This window comes from Cornus florida, unplaced genomic scaffold (assembly GCF_030987335.1).
Source record: "Cornus florida cultivar Cherokee Brave unplaced genomic scaffold, ASM3098733v1 CherokeeBrave_3.0.0_Hap2_Chr10, whole genome shotgun sequence".
Lineage (NCBI taxonomy): Eukaryota > Viridiplantae > Streptophyta > Magnoliopsida > Cornales > Cornaceae > Cornus > Cornus florida.
In genome coordinates, this window is record NW_026775580.1 from 23870822 (window position 1) to 23896057 (window position 25236).

Sequence of the window (25236 nt, forward strand, 5' to 3'; positions counted from 1 at the left end):
ATTAGAGATTCTATTTAATATTTATCTTAGGTGAAAGATTAATTCACATGGCCTTAATTAGCTTGAAATTAATATGTGTTAGCATATTATATTAGGCCTTAGCATACTCTTCAACATAGTTGAATTTGAAAGTAATTGGAGGTGTTTTGAAAATTAGTAATTATTAATTAATTTGATTAATTAACTTGCCCCGAGTGCACTATTCACTCTATTTAAATTCCGACTTGATATTCTTGATTTACATGCCATATAGCTTCACATATATTTGATTTAGAATATTCGGTTAGGTTTTGAAACCTTTTATTTAATTAAATTTCATATTTAAGATTTAATCCTCATGGTAATATACAACTTGGAATTGAATTGTGGCATGCTAGAAAATTAAGCTTAAGTATAGTTGTTCACATATATAAAATTGGGATTAATTGTATGAGAATTGCAACTTTTATTTTATATTTAACTTTAGTGAAAGTTTAATTCACATGGTCGTAAATTGAATGAAATAAACTTGTAATGTGATATTTCACTAGTCCTTGGCATATTCTCTAAGATATGTTAAATTGAGAGCATTTGGTTAAGTTTGAAAATCTAAGGATTTTAATTAAAAGAATTAATTAAAATCTATTTAATGGTCCCCTTAGCTTAATTAAGCTTTTAACTTGATAATTGTATTGATCATAACTTGTTACTAGCATATATTAATTTGGGACTATTAGAAGTTGTTTTAGAACCTTGGGATTTAAATTAGCATGATTTAATTAAAGTTCTACTTTGTTGTTCCAACAACCTAATTGAGTTTTAGAATGGATATAGGTGATAACCATGCCATGTCCTTTAACATGTATTAAATTGAGGTTATTTGGAATTGAATTGGAATCTAGAGAATTTAATTGTGTTTATCTATTTAAATTCTATCACTTTGCTCCATGATCTAGTTGTGTTTTAGAAGTGGTTTCTATGTTCAAATCATGGACTTGGACTTGTTGTATATTCATTTGGTTATGTTTTGAACATTGGATAACATAGTTGCTATGTTTGTATTCATGAGAATATGTTTTCCTTATTAAATATATTGTTGCCTTGTGTAATGATTTACACACTTCGTGTTTAACATCTTTCTGCATAGCGTGTAACGAATCGCACACTGAAGATTCGACATTCATCATATCATATTAGTTATGGATTTAGAGCATGTATTGTATAGGTTTCCAAATTTGGTTGTGCTTAGTAGATAGTTGATTATCTTGCATATTACTGTTAATATATGCGTTATTGCACAACTTGTTGATTTTTGAAACTTGGGGATGTCGTTGTTTAACTATGGCTAGGACGTGGTTCTAGTACAAGGGATAGTCCCTCTATATGGTCTAGTACGCACATAGGGAGGTTACCCATGGGCTAGTAACCCTAAAGTAACTATGTTGTCGGTCTGATCCGGCGTGACGTCCGAGTATCCACTTTGTTTGATTTCGCATTTCATTTTCAAGTTGATAACTAGATGATGTTGTAACTTGTTGTTTCTTATTTTTCGTTCCATTTTAAGTTACAAGATGTTAACTTTGCGAAATTATGCTCTATGTGTTGTATTGGAAGTTCCAATGTTGGTTAAATTGCATCGATATTGAAAATCATGTTTTAACGTTCTAATAAAGCTTAGGATTGATCCTATTGATTCATTTATAACATAGACATTAGGTGGCATGAACCACTACTGTTATTTTGTGCTTTAGATTCTAAGTTGATGGCTTTGAGAACTTAAACCTTGTTGCATTATATAACATACTCTTTTGTTATTGAATTGCATGGATAATATGATTCTTGTTAACTTGTATTCAAATATGCTTTTGTCATGTTGTATGGATTACTCTAGACCTAGTTCAATTGTATTGAAAATGCAATTCATGTTAATTTATGCTCAAGCATTCTTCTTGTCGTGTTCTTTGGATTATCCCAACCATGATTCATTTCATACACGTATGTATATCATGATTCTTGTTGCTTAGATTCTAAGGTAGCTTAGGATGCTCCCCGAGTCTCACTTGGACATAGACGTTAGGTGGCATAAGCCCCTTTGCCCGTTGGGGGGTCGAATTTTGCATTGGCTATATTTTTAAGCCATGGACCATTATAGCGCGTCTAAATAGGTAAGTTACGTTTGCGTGCATAGTCGTTTCTGGGCAAAACCTCATCGTTTGTGTTTTGAGCCTCTTGTGAATTCATTTCGTATTTTTTTTGCATATTCTGATCTAGGGGCATTACGGACCTTTCACCTCAGTTTTATTTTCTTCTTTCGACATGGTCGCTTAGAAAACGTGATTTTAGGGGGGGTTTCTTTTTCGTGTTTTTCCAGAAAATGTCGTCTTGGTACCGGAAATCCCTCGCGAAGTTTCAGCTTCCAGTTTTCATTTAGCAGCTTTATGACCCTCTTGTTCAGTTCTGATCTAGGGGCATTTTGGGGATTTCACAGTGAGTTTTTTTTGTTTCCGTCCACCATGTCGGGTAGAGAACTCGATTTTAGGGGGGGTTTCTTCTTCGTGTTTTTCCAGAAAAACTCGTCTTGACCTCCGTTTCAAGCCTTAGTTCTGAGCAGATCAAAAAAAATGTAGCAGCAACCAAGGGCTGCCACCAGCCATGTCTTTGGGCGCCGGCATGCACGCCGGTGGGCTCGCGCATAGGCGCCGTGTGCGCCATGGCCCCTCGTCGGGCCGCCGCGACGTCAATTCTTCTTTTGGGCTTTTCTTCTTCGTCTGGACTCCGATTCAAGTGAATTTTTTTTTTAACTTGACTAATTTTTCGCTATCTTTCCAACTGTGTGCTCGGTTGCACCCAGTTCTTTTTGGATAATTACCAGTTTACCCTTTTTGCTTTAAGTGCTCGTTTTTCTTCGTCATGCCGTTTTTCCTTCGTTCGGACTCTGAATCATGCAATTCTTGAATCCATCTTGATTAGTTTTTCGTTGTCCTTCCAGCGGTGTGCTCAGTAGCACCCGAATCTATAGTTTTTAGAAATGACTATTTTGCCCCTGGGGGCTTATTTGTCATATTTTCGATCTTTTACTTCCGCATCAGTTCTTGTTAAGTTCCACGACCTCATGGAAGGTCACTTTGACTCCTTAGAGTCTTGTTTTCTGTTTTCGCTTCCGCATTCGAATCCGTTATCGGATCATCCTTACGGTTCATCACAGGACACGCTGGCCTAAAAACCAGGGTCGTCACAATTTCTGCGCTCATCACGTTGTTTCCCACATAGGACACTATACCTATATGGTATATTCTTCGTAGTTACCATAAACTAAATTGAACCAAGTTTTGATCCTTCTTCAGAATTCTGTCAAGTGGGAACTAGTACCAAATTAGGAACCGGTTCAAGAACATGTATTTCGAAGAATACATTATGTCCTTTGGGAACCGGTTCCACTTCCTAGCTACCGGTTCCACCTACTGATACAGTTTAGGATTTAGTTTCCTGCTCTGTCTAAAACTTCCTATTTGGTTTAGAATTATTCCAAAAGTATTATACACGAAAATCACATTTTCCTATGTGTATCTGGGTCTTTGAAAATTTTATATAAAACTCGATTTACATCTAGGTTAGTACGACTTTTGCACTACAACTTCATAATTCTTAAAAGCCTATTAGAGTGATATTTTTGCAGAAAATCAAAGTTGATTTTTCTATCATTCTTTCTAGAACATACAAATAAACACAAGAATGAGTTTAGAGTGTTGTTCAGATTTTGATCGTGATCAAAGTCTTGCATCTACAACGATCAGAAAAGAAGATCTACTTCTTCTACATCAAATTCAGATCTTGAAGAACAGAGGTGAACCGATCACACTTTGAAAGGGTCAAAGCATTCAAAGAGTGTTGTTTGATCTACTAGCAATCCTTCTACAGAGATCAAGATGGTAAAGTGTGTGAGACAGTGAGAGGTTATTTGATGCAGATGGTAACCAACTAATCATATCAGAGTCCATTGAGGGATCCTTCTACAGAGATCAAGATGGTAAAGTGTGTGAGACAGTGAGAGGTTATTTGATGCAGATGGTAACCAACTAATCATATCAGAATCCATTGAGGGATCAGGCAGGGATTGTAAATGAGAGGTGAATGATTGAGTTTCGAAAAAGGGATGTAAATTTACTAGAGTGAAGAAGTTACAATGATTGTTGGAAATTAGGCTATCAATTCCAACAAAAGTGTCAAAGATAAAGAATTTCTATAACATTGAGCTCCAACTTAGCAACAAGAGGTCCATTTGGCAGTTAATAATCCACCTACAAAACTATTTGACTTTTTGGATCAAGTTACAAAAAAAAAAAAAAAAAAAAAAAAAAAAAAAAAAAAAAAAGAACTATTTATTGCAGGTGTACTTGCTCTCTCACTCCTTGCTGGTAAATTTGAAAACCAAAGAGCAATTAATTATGTGACAAATTGGCCTGCAAAGTACAAAAAAACAAGAAATTAACTATTATCACCATGTGACTTTGCATACAGAAGACCTTAGATATATGTTGCTTCGTTTGCGTGAATCCACGACTCTTCACACGATTTTTTTTTCAGAAAATATGACTCTTCACGCGATTGATGGAACAAAAGTACATTACCCTTTCACTGATTAGCGCGCATGGCTTTTGCATGCAATGAATGAAGTTCAGGCAAACAATACAAGTACTTAAATAGGTGACACAACTCTCCCTTTTTTTCTTTTTCTTTTTTATTTACTTTTTTATTTATTTATGAAGAAAGGTCAAATATAATTCTTTTTGTCAAACCACCATTGTGATTGGCATCTTAATAACTAAGTCCTAACATATCAACAGTGAAAAACAAAAAAAAAAAAATATATATATATATATATATATATACACACATCAACAGTAAAATTATATTTAATTATTTTTCATGCTAATATAAATAAGGGTGGATTCAGGGATATGCTCTGTTGGGCTTGAGCACACTCAAAAAATAATAATAATAATAATAAATTAATTAATTAATAGTATTAGTCCATTCCGAAATAGATTAATTCACACCATTATGCATTTTTAGATCCGCTCTTAAATTTAAACATGAATGAAATGATTCTTATTCGAGTGTTTCATGGCTTAAAATAACAATTAGATGACACAAACAACAAATATTTTGTATCTTATACATTCAAACGACACAAATAACAAATATTTTGTATCTTATCAGCATTACTTATTATCATTAAATAAAACTATGTTGAGAATTCTGTAATATGAAATTGTATATTTTAAAGAGAAATAAATATCATTTGAGCCGTATAATCATGTACAATATTGCTAACATATAATAAAATAGGTCAAACCTTGTTGTCTTAAAAATTTATGTGACTTTTGTCCTCTTCCATTTTACAAAAAAAACCAAACCAATATACATTATCTATATATATATATATATATATATATATAAGTGCAAGTTGCCAACTTATCGATTCAAATCAATAGCGTTGAATTTCATATACTCCGTATTCACTTACTTGAAAGCGTTATCCTTGCAAATCATTCTTGACGGGCAAAAAATATATATATATATATATATATATTATAATTACAAATTCAATTAATCATGTAAATACAATTTGTGGAGATATTCTATCTCCCTTATTCAATCTATAACAAAATTCACATACAGACATCATAACAACCTTATTCCAGCGAACATATATTCATCAATTTAAAAAACAAGATATTGTGTATTAAAAAACCTATGCAAACAGAAAAAGTATTTGTCACTTTATGTGGACCCATATGCCCTCGCTAGGAATTTCTTGATGAATCACAAATAAAAGATAATATCCGGATGGTGCAAGAATGCCCGAATTCGGTGTCATCACCCCGACTTCGTAAGTAGATGTTCCTATTTGTGTCACATTTCCGCCTCCAAGCACCAACAATCTTTGATTCATTGAAAACGAGTGTGTATTAAATGATGGTGCCACCATTGTTACAGTGACCATATTTCCATTCAATGTACCTGTGACAGTGAACCGAACCGTTACCCGTTGCCCATACCCGAAGTTAGTTTGAGATACCGGTGAAACAATCTTCGGCCGCAAATTTGCGGATCCTGGATCGAGATAAGGCGGTGAGAATGCCTCCAAACTTAATTCAGTGGGAAAAAAGACTCCAGTGAACACATAATAAATATGAGGATTGCTACCACCAACAAGAACACGACCATCACGAAGCAAAATAGCCGTTGAATGGTACATACGGGGTATTGTGCTCGGGTTCTCTATTTCAAACCGAAAACCATTTTGTTGATCGGGTCGGTAAATTGCCGGCTTCAAAACCGGATTCCGACCATTTTCCCACCCTGCAGTCCCCTGCGCGCCACCGTTAATAATCAAGACGTTCCCGTTTGGTAGTAAAACCATGTCACCCATGACCCGAGCCATAGGCATCTTTTCCATTACCCACTTGGGAGACGAGTCGGTTATTTTGATCCGCCCACAAGTATCCAAAGCGAAGACAAATTCGCCATTTTGTGCGCTGGTGTATGCTCCTTTCGGTGCACCCCCACAAACCAAAACCTCAGCTTCCATAGCCTGTCCTTGCAAGTTCTTCAATGGAAGCAAAACTGCAGAACCTGTGCTCGGATAACACCGAGGATCGCCTCCGGGCATTTGTGGGTACGTCTTCACTACCACATCCTTCGCGTAGTTGAATAATATAGCACGATTATTTGCGAAAATAAACAGATTTCCATCTACATTCAGGAACACAAATGGGTATAGATTGTTCTCTATATTCATGTCACTGGTTTGAACTAGAAATGGTAAACTGTAAGCTCTCGTGGCGGCTGCAGGTTTCGGGTAAAACTCGTAGTTGAACTGCCGGCGACCGCCGATGATAATTTGACGGCCGTCCGGCAATATGTGGTTGGTTGCATACCATCTTCTTTGTGTTAAGCCTGACTTGACTTCTTCCCAATCACAGCTAGAGTCCGAGCATGGCCGGTAAGTTCTGACCACATGATCGCCATCATTAAACCCTCCCGTTTGGATCAGACGTCCGTCAGACATGAGGGCCCCAGAGGAACACCATACGTCCGTGAGCACCATGAGGGGACGTACACTGTTGGTCTTGACATTGTACTCGACCGAGTGTGCCGAGCAGTCGGTGGTTAAAGCGGTGTCGTTTGGATCCATGCGGCATTTGCCGTTGGGCAATGAGATGTTGGATCGGCCGAAATCAGTTCGATCGAATATGACGACGCGGTCGTTGTTGAGGAGCTGCATATGCATGGCCGAAATGCCAATGTTGGGCATTAATACCTTCCAGTGGCCTCCTCTTCCGGCGGCGTGGGTCAGATTCCGGCAACATGGTCCCGTGGCAAGCAATAGTAGCTGGCAGAGGAGGAAGGAAAGAAATAAGATTGGGGTCATGAAGTCTCTGTTTGTGTTCGGATGCTCTACTTTTTGGTCGGCTACTGTTTTAACGGTGAATGTTTTCTGGTCTGTGGCTTTAAATCATTTTTTCAGTTGTAAATGTAGGGTGGGAGTGACATTAGCATACGCAAGTAAACGCGTGGAACTAAATTTCTTTTGTCGATATACAATCCATTTGCAGCTTATGCAAATGTACATATAATATTTTTATATTTTTGTAACCTTTTTTATATTAAGTTATTTAAATAAAGTATAGAAGAGACTAGCTAATACCATCTCAAATACAAATTCTTTCATTTATTTCATGTTTTTTACGAACTCTACCGAATGCGGATAAGCAGAGAGTTTTTGTTACAGACCAACTCTTCAAATTACACGGCTAAGCAAACCCTTTTCAATTCACACTTGAACCCTTCTACCGTGGCTAGACTTTGGGCTTGGTGGTAAATTTACAAACCAAATTGATTTAGGTGTTTTGTCTATGCAAACCAAATTGATTTAGGCCTTTCGTCTATCCAACTCACATAAAAAGATATGTCTGGCATCACTTTATTAGAGTGTAACATCTTTGTCACGAGTATCTTAGTGTTAAGATTCTTGTAAATTAGACTAATTAACAGAGTAGGTTTCCTATATTTAGCATCAATGATTATATTAGGTTACTTGTTCTCCGCACTTGTAAATCAGTATAAACACCTCCATTAGGAGAAGAATAAGATCATCAAAATATTAAACACTGAAATTTTCTTGATATATATCAGAGCAGGTTTCAAAAAACCCGTTTCAAACTTCCTCAAATCCGAATCGCACTGTAACCCGAAGCCGTACTTTGTTGTTGTGATCCCCGTCGTCCATGGCCAAGGACGACAAATTTGAATTTTCAACCGTTCCCACTATTGGGAAACGTGCAAGTTTTAAAAACTTTTCGAGGGATTTTGATTCATAGATCTTGATTCATCACATAGAGACAAGTTTTATGCAAAAATAAAAATATGATATATCATTCAATTAATGGATTGAATACTTACATCAAAGGTCTGAATAAACCTTTAAATCTTTCCTCTAAAGTGAACGTTCTCATTTATTGTAGATCCCTTAGCAAGATGCCTTCTCCTTGAATCTCCATCTTCTTAATAATTGTTTTACCTTTAGGAATCACTCATAAGCCTCCATGAATGACCTTAGAAAATTAGACTTGTGGGAGCCTCCATTAGATGAGAACATAAACCCTAATTTTCTAGAGAGAGAAAATATATTACTTTTTCCTTCTACTAAAAATCACACCAAAAATATACATAGACCATGTATATTTATAGGCAACATAAAGATAAAGAAAAGGAAATAACAAATCATTCTCAATCTCTAATTCACATGTCTCAAATCTAATATGATTCCAATATCAAGTTGGGCTATGAGTGAAAATCCATTGGGCCTATTATTTTATTGGCTACAATGAATTAATAATTGGCTCGGTCCATGGACCCAATTCAATTAATTTATAAATTAATTTCTACTCCACTAAAAGAAATTAATTGAACTCCAATTAAATAATAAATAACATCTAAGTCAATATTGCACTTTGACCCCTCTATGCATAATTAGTTATCGGATAAATAAAGCCATCAATCCAACTACTTAATTAATATATTTATTTTGGTACCTTTGATTATTTCTGGCTCGATCACAATAAAACATTTGTTTGACAAAAATAATAATTTAAATAAATAAATATATAATAAATCATTTTGTCTAAAAACACACAAAGGCCTTCGAATTTACTTTGTGATCGACCATAATCAATACAAAATAAATACAAGTAGGAATGATGCAAATATTGAAAATATAACCCTCTAAGTATTAATTACATAACTACCCAAAGTGTCGGTCTAAGGATCCCGAAGAATCCGCCGAACAAATTAAAGTAATTATTAATTAATAAAAGAGTCTATACTTTTCTCATGCTTAAGAGTCAAATGCCATGACGGTGATAGGGAGCAATTGCATACGACAGCTCTTGCAATATTTCTCAATCCAACGTGGATCCAGTTCAAGTCTTAATTAATTATGATTCCATCCGTAATTACCGACTATGAACAATTTATGATTATTATTTTTATTCATGTATTGATCGCCATCACATACATATATAAATATCTCTTGTAATCAAGAGGATACTATCAATTCTATAATGAATCGAAATATAATACATTGAATTCACCAATTGTACAAAACATAAATATTTCAGAAACGTTAGGAACATATGTCACTTTAATCCAAACAAGAATTTGTTATGTCAGGGATTATAAATCCCAACAACTCCCATTTGCCCTCATAGCCAATTCAAATTGCACCTAACTCCAATGTTATCCAAATGATGATCAAAATTATTGATCAATGACACCTTTGATAATGGATTAACAAAGTTATGTTCCAATACAATGTTCTAACTACAAGTATATTTTCTTGCCAGACAATATCATGTAGAACATGATACTTCCTCTCAGTGTATCTTGTTCCTCTATAGAACCTTGGGTCATTGGTTTGGACTACTTCTGCACTATTGTCGCAACATAGCTCAATAGGCAGGCTAGTATACTCCACAACCTCTAAATTAGTGAGATCAAACCAATAGGCTTCCTTTGCCGCCTTTAAGGCTGCAATGTATTCCACCTGCAGGTTTGAGTCAGCAGTTGAAATCTGCTTAACAATCTACCAACTGATTTCCCTTCCATTAAATGAACATACACTAAGTCATGAACCTCATAGAATCTACTTCTGATTGAAAATTAGAACTAGCATACCTGACTAGGACCATATAATCACATCCATAAATGAGTATGATATCATTGGTTCTCCTTAGGTACTTAATGATATTTTTCACAACACACCAGTTATCAAGTCCAGGATTGGACTGATATCATCTGACTATCCCTACAATGTAGCAGATGTCATATTTGGTATATACCATGGCATATATGAGACTCCCATATGCCAAAGCATACAGTTCCAGTCTCATTTGCTCAATCTCCTTTGATAGTCTTGGAAAACTACTTACTAGAGAGAGCAATCCATATTAATAAAACAAGAACTCATTCTTTGAGTTATGCATACCAAACCTGGTCAAAACTTTATCAATGTAGGATTATTAAGATAAACATATTTTCCTTTTAACTTGATCTTGCAAAAGCTTGATCCTAGGAATATAGTTTACATCTTGAAAATCCTTCATTTAAAAGTAATTGAACAACTACCTCTTTATTGATGACAAAACTTCCACATCATTCTAAATGAGCAGGATGTCATCAATATATATATAGAATCAGAAAAAATAATGACATTCCCTTGTACACTCATGATTTATTCACTAAGAAATCTTCTGGTATCTTTTTGTAGATTAACTTGCCTTCCATAGGTATCACCCTACTAGAAAGTTCTACAAGATCCCAGAATTTATTAGAATACATAGATTCCAACTCTGATTTCATAGTAACTCGCCAAAACGATCTGTATCCATATCGGTTCACGCTTCCGTGTAGCTTACTGGGTCCAACTCCTGTTTAACAGGGATATCCATAATGGTCTCACCTAAAAACATGATTCTGTCGGATTGGATGATAATCCTCCCATTACCTCAATGTACCGATGCAGGAATCTGTGTACTAGATGATACTGACGCATCAATAGGGAATTCATACATTATTCTCAATCTCTATAATAAGTGTGTTCATATGTGGTACATCTGGTACTCATACCATATTCTCTAACACTATGCTACTAGGTATGTGATTCATAATATGATTCTCCTATAGATAAATAGTGAGTGTAAACAATCAACTTTTATCATTGAGATCATAAAATAATCCGTCCTAGTGACTTTTAGAGTAGCTATCAAATCTATCATGCATATGATCTGTTTCCAACTTACTTGTCCATATCAAGCGCACATGTGCAAGACTACCCCATATGTGCATGTGATTCAAACTAAGATTTAGTAAAAAATACAGCTCAACAGTATCCTTGAGACAGACTAAGATGGAATACAATTCATAATGTGCATTGATATCGTCAAAGCTAAACTCTAAAATGAAAGAGATAATATAGCATAACAGATCATAGATCTAACCATGTTAAGCGGAATTCTGTTATTCCTATTTGACACTTAAATCCATTTAGCGTCAATTGCGGAAAACCTGGTACACCATACCCTCATTGACCATATAGTCTTTGCACTATCCCAAGAAATACTCATTTCCACGATCAGATCGGATTGTTTTGATAAGCTTACCTAATCTGTGCTCCACATCAGTCTTGACACTTTCAGAATGTACCAAAAGTTTAAGACTCGTGTCGCATCAGATAAATTTATCCAAAACGTGAGTAATCTTACTTGGATGTTCATAAGACCACACGTGTCTGTGTGTACCGACTCCAATTGTCTTTTATGTCTATTTCATTTGGCTGATTAAGCCCTTAGAGTTATCTATCCTTCAAAATAGGATTCACAAGTTTGGTTTCGGCTCCTTTGCCTCACTAGGTAATAAACCTTTTTTGACCAATCTTTGAATCTCATTTTGATTGATTACAACCCAGAAATAGACACCCAAAAATACAATGAGTCAGGAATAACAAATTTTCTCTTAACACTCAATCTAGAAGATATAACATTAGTTTCTACATCCTGCAAATCTTAAGAGTTTGTGATTATAGTATATTAACCATCTTTCAATGCACCAGAAGCAATTGCATATCTATTTAATTTTATAAAACCAGTTTTACAAAATAACAACACAGTTTTTATAAACCAAAAGTGAAACAAAAAATTAGATTGCGTCTAACTTCTGTGCATAAAGATAATTCTCTAATACTAATATCCTCATACTCTCTAATTTCAGATGTAATACTCCCACTGACTTAACTACAACCTTGGCATCAGGTCAAAAGATAAATATATATCTATATCATCAAGGCTTCTGGATTCCTGAAATCCTTACAATGAATTGCAAACATGTTTAGTGGCTCCAGAATCTATCCATCAGGAATTAATAGACGCAACCACATAACATGGCTCAATGATTAAATATATATTTTCCTATGCCACGTCATTGCTTAGACAGTTCGTCCTTTAGTGTTTTAGTTAGCGACAAAAGAAACAGTTTTCTTCGCCCTCAACATACACTGCCTTATTCCCTTTAACCTTTTTGAATACTCATGTTTTGGGCTAGCCTAGTCCTATTATCATCCTTCTTCTTTACTTTGCCCTTCCACTTGGTCCTAGAAGAAGATGGTATAGACTAGGTTAGATTAATAGGAACGCCTATGCTTTTGATTATCCCTTCATCTGTTACCAATTCTATAAGAATATCAGTGAGTGTGAACTCAAACTGATTCCTTATTTAGTTCACTCTAAAAGAGTCGAACGAGTTTGGTAACAAGGCAATAATCATGTCAACTTGAAACTTACCACCCAAGTCAGCCTTATTGATCTCCAGCTAATTTTTAAATAATAAACAATCATTTTCAAAATACAATTTCATACTGGAGTTCCTTAGGCTATCTTGATGGTGTTCAAGTTTGACATAGTACGTAGGCATACACCCTATCTAATCTCACTAAAACATCTCATTAAGTATCTTAAAATAAAAGAATTAGGTATAGGAGTATTATATACATTTTGTACACTTACGTTGTGAATAAAATATCTAAGTTCCTTTTCCAATCATTATAAAAGAGGTCCACATACATTGAATATGTTAGCAAGCAGATAACATAGATTAGACATAATTAATCTGAATATAAATGCATTCATACAATATGTAAGATGAATTATTAATACTGTCATGCATATTTAAAATTAAAATGAGTTTGTTAACCACATAATATAATAAATCTTAATTTAATAAAATTTCATTATCACTATTGGTGAACAATCCCTTTTAATTAATACGGGTCCCTTAACTCCGTAGCATCATAAATCACACAATCAATATGTCAATAACTTATCCTAATGGAGGAGTTCATTATTACTATTGTTGGGATTCATTTACTAGTAGGTGAGCACTTCCATTAAAATAATAATATGTGAGTCCCTTAACCACTGCATGAAAAATCAAATAACCAATACGCCAATAACTTATTCGGTTGGCGAAGTTCATTATTGCTATTGGCGGGCAAATCCTATTATCTCCCATATCTCTTAAGACAATGCCTTGTCCATCTATATGAAATGATTCCCGATTATGTTTAACCTTTCTAAAATCACATAGTGTAGACCACTCCGTTAGGGAGCTAACACTATTGATTTTAGATTGAGTGTATAACGTTATTAAAGCTCTAATGAAAAATAAAAACATTAAATATCTTACCATTATAATCTAGACTCTTTAAATCATACGTAAGGCCTTATTTTTAAAGATTTAATTACAATGAACATTTAATATTTTAATTTTCATGAGACAACCATTCTTGTAATATTAAGACTCTTCAAATCATGCGTGGGGCTTTATTTTTGAAGATCTAATTACAATGGTTTTAATAACAAAGGCCATGTGGCAATGTATAAAAATCCCCGCTCCCACTCAATTTTTAATCATTTATAATTAGGGTTTTCATTTTATTCATTTACATAATATAATGCATGCAAAACGTCTTGATTTTAATCCAATTAAATTTAGAAAATATTTGGACTTTAAACGATTCACTAATATTTAATTTGAGGCACACTTTTTAAAAATAATTTTCAAAAATAATTTTTCGTTTCCCAATAAGTGCCCTCTAATTAATTAGTAATCAAATCCAATTAATTTTCATAATTTAATTAATATAAATCAAGTCATTTAATTAAATACCACGGATCCAATACATGAATAATAATTAATTAACAATTATATATTCCATGCATTTCATACATCGTATAAATAAATAAATGACAGATAAAGCAAATAAAATGGCCAATGGAATCAGCTTTTAACATTTAATTACTCTAAGTATTGCGGGAAGGTCATCAATCGGCTTGCAAACACCTACAGGAAGCTAGTACGCACTGGGAGAAGCAAAACAGCGGTTAAAACGCACCCGAATGGTCTTACACGTGCCTGAACGCGCCTCTGTAGGTTTCCAGCGCGTGCCACACGCTCCCACGCGCCTGCACGCGCTGGGAGAATGTTGGAGCACGTGCCAAGCGCTCTCACGTGCGGGCACGCGCGTGTGAGAACTGCCAGCGCGTTCCACGCGCTGGCACGCGCCATGTGGAGCTGACCTTCTTCCGGCGCGTGGGCCTCACCCGCCTGGTGTATGGGTGCGCTCTGAGTGCACCATACTCTCTGCCGCACCTGATCTCTTCCTCCTAATCTTGTGATCTAATGACTGTGCTTGCGGTTGCACCTTATTCTGGTGCACCGCGAGGCACTAGATCAGTCGGATCCCTTCCGGCGCTGCCCTTGCTGGCGATAGACCTCCGGCCGCCGGAAAAAACGCAAGAAATTCTAGAAAAAATTTAAAAAATTCCCAGAAATTATAATTAAGCCCATAAAATTCCAGAAAATTTCTGAAAAATTTCAAAAAAATTCTAGAAAATTCCTGAAGCCTAATTTAACCCTTTTGGACCTTCTTGAAGCTTCATAGCATCTTTTGATGACGATTACATGGCTTTAAATAAAATTTACAATTTGAAATATAATGAAAAAAAAAATTAAATTACATCATTGAACTTTCAAACGGATAAATCAAAGCCTTAATTACATTCATCCAAGATAAAATTACATTCAATAACCTATAAGTTTCATCCACGGCCCAAACTAACATCATCATTCATTCATAATTATACATACATCATCATATATCAATAAAAATATATATGAATATAATTTTGGATCTATGAATGATGATTTTCAAAAAATCATGATCTCTAGTAATGAATTAAACCTAGCTCTGATACCACTGTTGGGAAACGTGCAAGTTTTAAAAACTTTTCGAGGGATTTTGATTCATAGATCTTGATTCATCACATAGAGACAAGTTTTATGCAAAAATAAAAATATGATATATCATTCAATTAATGGATTGAATACTTACATCAAAGGTCTAAGTAAACCTTTAAATCTTTCCTCTAAAGTGAATGTTCTCACTTATTGTAGATCCCTTAGCAAGATGCCTTCTCCTTGGATCTCCATCTTCTTGGTAATTGTTTTGCCTTTAGGAATCATTCATAAGCCTCCATGAATGACCTTGGAAAACTAGGCTTGTGGGAGCCTCCATTAGATGAGAACATAAACCCTAATTTTCTAGAGAGAGAAAATATATTCATTTTTCCTTCTACTAAAAATTACACCAAAAATATACATAGACCATGTATATTTATAGGCAACATAAAAATAAAGAAAAGGAAATAACAAATCATTCTCAATCTCTAATTCACATGTCTCAAATCTAATATGATTCCAATATCAAGTTGGGCTATGAGTGAGAATCCATTGGGCATATTATTTTATTGGCTACAATGAATTAATAATTGGCCCGGTCCATGGACCCAATTCAATTAATTCATAAATTAATTTCTACTCCACTAAAAGAAATTAATTAAACTCCAATTAAATAATAAATAACCTCTAAGTCAATATTGCACTTTGACCCCTCTATGCATAATTAGTTATCGGATAAATAAAGCCATCAATCCGACTACTTAATTAATATATTTATTTTGGTACCTTTGATTATTTCTAGCTCGATCACAATAAAACATTTGTTTGACAAAAATAATAATTTAAATAAATAAATATATAATAAATCATTTTGTCTAAAAACACATGAAGGCCTTCGAATTTACTTTGTGATCAACCATAATCAATACAAAATAAATACAAGTAGCAATGATGCAAATACTGAAAATATAACCCTCTAACTATTAATTACATAACTACCCAAAGTGTCGGTCTAAAGATCCTGAAGAATCCGCCGAACAAATCAAAGTAATTATTAATTAATAAAAGAGTCTATACTTTTCCCATGTTTTAGAGTCAAATGCTATGACGGTGATAGGGAGTAATTGCATACGACGGCTCTCGCAATATATCTCAACCTAACGTGGATCCAGTTCAAGTCTTAATTAATTATGATTCCATTCATAATTACTGACTATGAATAATTTATGATTACTATTTATATTCATGTATTGATCGCCATCACATACATATATAAATATCTCTTGTAATCAAGAGAATACTATCAATTCTATAATGAATCGAAACATAATACATTGAATTCACCAATTGTACAAAACATAATGTTTCAGAAACGTTAGGAACATATATCACTTTAATCCAAACAGGAATTTGCTATGTCAGGGCATATAAATCCCAACACCCACACAACCCCAGGTTATACATGTTCAGTCAAAAGTTTATGGTTTCAACGCTGGAATCACCCTTAACGAATCGAACTATGATGTATGGTCCCAAATCATGGAGATGCGTATTGCAGGACATGAGAGCTTTCGCCAAAGCATTATATGATGGGTTTGATGAATCACAAATCTTCGCATTGAATCAGCGAGCCTTTTCCACCAAGCAGAATTGTCAGCCTCTGTCAACATATTATGGTGATCTCATAGAAATTTTCCAAGAATTGGATCATCGTGATAAAATTGTCATGAAAAATCCCATTGATGTTACCGCGTATCAGAAATCCGTTGAACGTCTATGTGTGCACATCTTTCTGGCAGGGCTTGATCCAGAATTTGAACAGATTCGTAGTGAGTTTCTTAAGAAGGATTCGGTGCTAGATTTTGAAGAAACCTATGCTTATGTATGTCGTGATGCAGTTCGAAGGACCATTTTAGGTAGAGAATCTGATCACTTTAAGCCATCAGCCATGATTATGCACCAACCCAATCCTCCACAGGGTTGGTCTAACTCTAACCAAAAACCAGACCTGACATCCGGTCCACCCAACCGTATCGCAGACTCAGACTTATCTTCTGGGTCACTGAATCGCAACCTGGAAACTACAATTGAATGGTCAGACCGCTTATATTCTCACTGTGTTACTTTGACTTGATTGTCTATCCATATTGGTGGGATCATACCAAAACACCTGGCAGAAGAAATTCAAAACTGAATCATTATGCATCTGTTGTGGTGGCCAAGACCTCTAAGGCTTCTAATATTGCTAAAAAGGCCTCATCTTTGATTGTTACTTCAAGTTACTCTAGTCAGGCTCTTAATGTTTTTTTTCTTTTTTCCTAGTTGGGAGTCACACACACTGCCTCCACTGAGGTTCGAACCCCTGACCTCTCTTTGGAAAGTAGGAGCCTTTGTACCGTTAGGCCACAGGCCTGTTGGTCTCTTAATGTTTCTACTCCTACTAGTAATAGTACTTGGATTATTGATTCTGGTACTACAGATCACATGACCTTTGACCCTAATCAGATTCAGTCTATAAAGCCTTCAAAATAACCAGTAGTGTTAACCGTTAATGGTGCTCCCTCTCTTGTGATTGGAGAAGGTTCAATTATACTTACTGACAAGTTGAATTTAGATTCTGTGATGGTTGTTCCTTCCCTTAACTATAACCTATTGTTTCTTGCTCAAATAACCTTTGCTTTACATTATATTGTTATTTTTTGGCCTCACGTTTGTGTTTTTAAGGAAATTCGAACTCGAAAGACAATTGGTTATGGTACTAGGAGGGGGAAGCTCTACTACCTTGATCTGACACCGAAAATATCAAATCAGTTGGCTCAAGCGCTCTCAGTTGATGGGTCAACGCTTATATTAAAGAATTCAGAAGAAATTTGGTTGTGGCATCAGCACTTACGCGATGCTTCTTTTGGATATTAAAACATAAAAAATAATTAAAATAAAATAAAAATAAAAATAAAAAAAAACAACTATTTCCAAAGTTGTTTTCTCAATTAGATGTTTCCAAATTTAAGTGTGATATTTGTGAACTTGCTAAAAGTCACCGTATGCCTTTTCCACTAAGAATGCATAAGAGTTCAGTACCTTTTATGATTATACATTTTAATGTTTGGGCACCCGCAAAGATTCATTCTTTAAGTAGTATAAGTTGGTTTGTTTCATTTATTGATGATTACACTCATATGACTTGGGTCTGTTTAATGAAATCTACAAGTGAAGTCAGCTCTCTTTTTCAGCAGTTTCACAGGATGGTTGCTACTCAATACCAATCTCACATACAGGCCCTTCGCAATGATAATGGTGGAGAGTTTGTTAATCATGCCTTGACATAATACCTGAATACACATGGTATCACTCATTAGACGACTTGCCCCAACTCCGCCCAACAAAATGGGGTTACAGAGCGCAAGAATCATCATCTCCTCGAAGTTGTTTGTACTTCTTTGTTAGGAGCTCACATGCCCACCTGTTATTAGGGTAAAGCCATCACTGCTGTGGCCTACCTCATTAATTGTATACCTTCCAGTACACTGCAGTTCCAGACCCCTCTCTAAACTTTAATTGCAGTACTGAGTGCCCCTGCTATACTAAATTTGCAACCTAAGGTATTTGGATATGTGGCGTTTGTCCATCTTCACAAACCCCTACGGAGTAAGTTGGAACCTCGTGCTCTTTAATGTGTATTTGTTTGCTATGCCTTGCATCAAAAAGGTTATCGGTGTTATCATCCTCCCTCTCAAAAGATCTATGTCACTCTCGATGTCACCTTTTATAAGGATGTGATGTATTATTCTGCCCCCAAGTCTCCACTTCAGGGGGAGAGTAGTAATGAAGTGCAGACTTTGTATAACTCTCTGGACATATTGGATTATGTAAGTGGTAGTAACTTGGATTTGAAAGGTGAATGTCCACGTGAGGAGAACAGTCAGGATGATCAAATGGAGCCATTATCATCAGTGCCGCCATCATTGCTGGTACCTCCGTCACCAGCACCGTCACTGCCGAAAAAATAAGTGCCAACTTCCCCTTGTTCTTTCAATCCGATTCTACTCCTTAGTCCCAAGTAAGTTCTGAATCCCATAAAAGAGTGCTACCTCATCAAGTCACAAAAGGAATCCCTAGAGTCAATTATGAACCTAATCTTAAGTCCAAAACTAGATATCCCTTTAGTAACTTTGTATCCCACCATAGGTTGTCAAAGGAATGTGAATCTTTTGTGAATCAATTATTTGTTGTATCCATTCATAGTAGTTTGCAAGATACTTTGGTGGAAAAAAGCAATGAATGAAGAGATGGAGGCTCTCCAAAAGAACTTAACATGGGAAGTTGTAAAATTACCAAAAGGAAAAAAGCATGTCGGATGCAGGTGGGTTTACACTATCAAGCATAAAGCTGATGGAACGGTTAAATGATTCAAAGCCCAACTTATTGCCAAAGGATACACGCAAACTTATAGAATTGACTATATGGAGACATTTTCACCGGTGGCCAAAATTAATAATGTTCGTGTCTTGTTATCTCTGGTTGTGAACCTTAATTGGCCACTACATCAGTTTGATGTGAAGAATGTGTTTCTGCATGGACATCTCAAAGAAGAAATGTATATGGAGTTGCTTCTTAGGTGTAATATGCGAACTGAAAAAAACAGGCAGGTGTGTAAACTAAGGAAGTCCCTATACGATTTGAAACAATCTCCTAGAGCGTGGTCTGGGAGGTTCACAAATTCTATGAAAGCATTTGGATATAGACAGAGCAACTCAAATCATACTCTCTTCCTAAAGCATAATAAGAATAAAATCACGACTCTTATTGTGTATGTTGATAATATGGTAGTGAATGGGAATGACCCAAAAGAAAAGAAAGCATTGTAAAAATATTTGGCCCGCGAGTTTAAAATGAAGGATCTTGGCTCGTTGAAGTATTTCCTCAGGATTGAAGTTTCCCAGTTGAAGAAAGGTATTTTTCTATCTCAAAGGAAATATGTGTTGCCTAAGTATTGACTCTAGAGGGGGGGTGAATAGAGTCTATAGCAAACAATGGCCAATTTTCGGATTACAAATTCTACTTAACACCCTCTAACAATTATGCAATAACTAAGATATGGACATAAGCAATTAATAGCATAAATGTAAAGGAGATAAGGGAAGAGAGATTGCAAACATTCACACGACGATTTTAGCAAGGTTCGGAAACTCCTACTCCTCGGCTCAAGACCCCTCTTGAGACTTCCCAATCCACTATGGCACCTCCTTACGGGTGGAGAGCAAACCTTTACATGAAACAACTCTTTGCTTCACTTTGCTAAGAGACAACCTCTCTTAGTCTTCCTTTGGGTCACACCAACCTTTACAAATATGAAGCTAGCTTGCTTCTTCTTCCTTGGGCCACACCAGCCCTTACAAATTGAAGATCAAATTTGTTGCATACAAGTATATCTCTCAAAGATTGATATGCAAATCAAGGCTCACAACTTTCAGCTCACTCTAGAGTATATATGAATATATTGAAGCTCAATACTCTATGAATGATATGGGATGAGAGAGTATGATATAAAATGAAGAACAAAAGCTCTTTAAATACTATATAATGTTTCTCAATGGTAGCAACTCTTAATCCCAAAGTCCCCTTACTCTATTTATAGAGTTTCAGCAGCTAATTCAAAAATAGAGCTGTTATGCACACTGCCTAAGAGGAAATAGCCGTTTGAGTTTGAATCTGCGCAGGTTCGGTCGACCGAAATGAAACACCATTGTGTTCAGTAGACCGAAATGACTTTAAGGCTGGTCATCATCCTCAGTATCTCTGTTTCAGTAGACCGAAGTAAAATCCTTCTCTGTTTCGGTCGTTCGAAATGGTTTAAGGCTGCCCATCAATCTTTATTTCGGTAGGCCGAAATGAAACACCTTTTTGTTTCGGTCGAACAAAATACCTTCAACCTTTAATCGAAAACTCTCTATTTGAATTGGTCGTCCGATTCATATTGCTTCTCCATTTCGGTCTACCGAAATGGAACTGTTGCCTCAGAAGTTTGTTCTAAGTTAACAGATTAGACAGTGCTCTACAGAACACCTGGACAGACCTTATTTCCATTAAAAACATTAAAGTAAATGTCTTTACTTTAATTTATATGTCCATTTACTTTAAGTTTACAATGTAAATAAGGAAGTACCCCCCATTTGGATTCAATAAAAAATATTAGAAAATTGAAATCCAACTAAATCAAAATGTAGAAATTTAGTTTTAGTACAAATTTGGATTTTTGACAGTTTTGGTAAAAATGAATCCATATGTAGACCAATGTAGACTTGGTTAAAAATTCTGATAAAATCAGTTTAGGCTAGTTGAAGTATAAAGAGTTATTACCGGGAAAAATTATTTTGAAATAATCATTATTTCAAAAATCCATTTTTCACACTTAGCCAAAAACACAGTTTTTCATGACGCGCATTCTGGGTTCCTAATGTCCGTTATCAACTCATGGTAATGAAGGCTTCTCATGCCTTAATTGTTGACCAATATGAATTATATGAAGCATTTCTAGTACAAGTGATGAGTTCTTTCAAAGCTTATGTAAGCTTGAACTAACTCACTCTTTAGCAAAGACTCTATATGTCAATTGTGTATGAATGAAGTGCATAGTCTATTGCTAATGGATATAGGAACATATAAATGATGATATAATATACATGGTCCTATAGAGATAAGCTTCAAATGGATTCATAAATACTTTGACATTGAATCCTACACACTCACTATCTTATCTACCCCTTTCCTTCAAGCTTTGTCCATGATCATGTAGGTTTTTAGGTAGACTTGCTTTCTTCCTTTCTTTGAGTTGTTTTCTTGTTCGTTGCAGTCCAAGCTATCTTTGGATGGACTTTGCATTTGCTTCTTTGCAACTTTATGTCTTCTTTGTATCCATTGCTTTTCTTGATGTGATCTTGAATAATGGAATACTTGGAATGATCTTTTGTACTTCATTGAATCATTCTTTGAATGTGAATAATCTATAACACTCAATCTAAACATTAGTCTTTAAACACTATTAATGGTTTTTAATGATCAAAACCTCTAGATTGTCCTTGGATGGAATCATTAAGGCCAACAATGTGCTTTAGATGTTTTAAGTGAAACTGGTATGTCAGCATGTCAGCCGATTAACACTTCCATGGAAGCAAATAACAGACAGGGTATATATATTAATCAAGTCCCTTGATAAGTGCTCAAATGTGACGCATTTTAGCACCTAAGCAAGGGTATTTTAGTCCATTCATCTATCTTTATTTTCCCGTTTTAGTACTGTAACGACCCTAATCTGATACCATTTAAAAATAAATAAATAAATAAAAAATTTGGCATGACCTCTGCTAAAAAGGGTCCTACGCTAACGTGTTTAAATGCATAAAAATGCAATGGCCTCTCTTAGACCTTCAAAATTTATCTAACCTATCCCAGCATACAATGCAAATAAAATAAAACATTTCTAAAATAACAATATCAACAACCTCCTCAAAATAGCCCATCATCATCATCCCATTCATCCAGAATAAAGGAGTACTTGTCTTATACATAGTCCCATGCTCACATACTAGAATTTTACTCCAATTGCATCTACTTACAGTCCATGAATATAATTACAATAACAAGAGTCTATAAGTCTCCGTACATAATACAATATACTAAGTTTTACAAAAATAGTGAGACTTGGAATCAAAAATAGCAAAATGATCTTCTAATCCAAATTAGGCATATGGTGGAACGTCATCCGCCACTTCTTTCTCATGTCCTGAAAAATGTTAAAAATAATAGGGTGAGTATAAAGCTCAGTAGGTGGTGCCTAAGACACACCTCTTGTGACCTCGTGAATCCAAACAATGAATAAGGCAATAGAGAGCGGGGTCTTGCTAAGCCGGAAAAAAAATATACAATATCAATTTCAAGTTCAAAACAAGCAAATGTCATGCCATGAATGCAATGCCATGTATGTCACTCCTCATTTTCAAAATCATTCATCACTTCACAAACTGTTAATATAACCCATCCTTTGGTGACTCCGCAGCGACACGAGAGAAGGATTGACTACTGTCCCTGACCCTTGGTACCCCCACGGCGTCATTTAGGACCCAGCTAGCTCAACCACGCTAGGGTGTTTCCCCTAGTTCCCTCTAGGTTACATTAACACACCGGCTCTTTGGTGACTCCGCGGCGACCGGGTTTTCTCAAAATTTCTCCCCAAAAATCCCTTTCATTTTCATGTCAAACACCTTACCTTTACCTTTCATTCCCAATGCTATAGATGCATGCTATATATTTTCCCAACAGTATGAAAATAGAGGAAATTTAAGCTTCACAATTTAACAAGCTTCTTCATAGAAATTTCTAGGAAAATATCATAAACATCATGGCATGGAAACTAACACTTAAGTATGTTTCTCATACAATTTAATCAATACACAAAATCATAGAGTTCATGTACAACAATAATATCATTCTCAAGGCAATCAACTCCAATTAAGCATCCTTAGCAACAAATATTGAAAGAAAATTCTCAAGGCATGGAAATTAACATTTAGGCATGCTTCTCACATAATACTATCAACACATATAAGTATAGATTTTCTATTACAACAATTATATCATTTTCAAGGAAATCAATTTAAATAGGGCATGCTTCTCATACTATTTAATAGATACACATATTTGCATGCTTCATATACACAATTAAGTCATTCAAGGGACAATCTACTCAAATTAATCATACTTGACAACAATTAAAAGAGGAAAAATTCACGAAAGTACAAGAATATGAGAATTAGAGACCCCTACCTCAAGGAGGATGAAAAACTCCCAAAATGGGTATCAAAACCAAAATCCCTAGAGTGCACTAAAACTGAAATTGCTTATATGATGTGAAGATCTCGCCGTGCTATTTGAATTACTGCAAACGGCTTCCAAAATTTCCAAGTATTGAGGAAGAAATCAAGGTTTGTAGCCTTGATAGAAAATGAAAAAGAAAAAGCAAAGAAATGGGGTGAGAGAGACCAGCGGGGAGAGAGAGAGAAAATGTGAGACCTAAATGGTCTCTTAGCCAGTTAAAGTGGTGGTGGGTCCCACCACCAAAATTATTTTCTTTTTCTTTTTCTTTTCTTTTTCTTCTCATTTTACACTACACACAAATATATATACACATATTGATTTACAATTACATAAAATACATTAAATAAAATGATTATGATGCATATGGACCCAAACAAAAACCCCGCCCGAAAACTGAAAAAATGCAAAATGACAACCCTTACATTTCAAAGAGTCCGGAACTCAATGAAACGCCCCAACCAACTCACCGACACACTCGGCACACCCCAAGTGTCAGGTACAAAAAATGTGAAAAGACGAAAATGCCCTTGCACTAACAAAAATTCCAGAAAAATGAAAAATGACGAAAATTGGAAACATCACAATCTACCCTTCTTAAAGAGATTTCGTCCTCAAAATCTACCCTCCTTATGAAGAAAGCCCACAACCACACACTCTCCTCCAAGAACACCTCACAAAACATTGCGACTATGAACCCACTGACATTATTGCCTTTGATACCGGACGTCACCAGGCAATCACACATCACTACCACCAAAACCCAATGTGGTTGCCCATCTCTCCCTTCATCATAACATAAGACCAACTAGACCTTATGCCTGACTCAAAACGGATATCAGTCTACTCTACACAGTCACAAAACGCTCCAAAACCCAAGAAAAAGGACAGTTATTAGACCACCAAAAAAGACAACATCTAACCGCAACACATCTTTCAAAGGACACACCAAACCCCAAACAAGAAATCCTGTCTATCTCCTGATCAATCTCAACACACATCCCTGGCAGACCAAACACTTGATATCTA

General features: G+C 35.4%; 1 protein-coding gene across 1 annotated transcript; it reads right to left on the bottom strand.

Moving 5' to 3' along the window:
• Positions 1 to 5667: 5667 nt before the first annotated feature.
• Positions 5668 to 7598, bottom strand: LOC132279553 (aldehyde oxidase GLOX-like). The gene has a single exon (XM_059781568.1). The coding sequence runs from the start codon at positions 7415 to 7417 to the stop codon at positions 5759 to 5761; it is 1659 nt and encodes a 552-aa protein (XP_059637551.1). The 5' UTR covers positions 7418 to 7598; the 3' UTR covers positions 5668 to 5758.
• Between the last annotated feature and the right edge of the window lie 17638 nt (positions 7599 to 25236).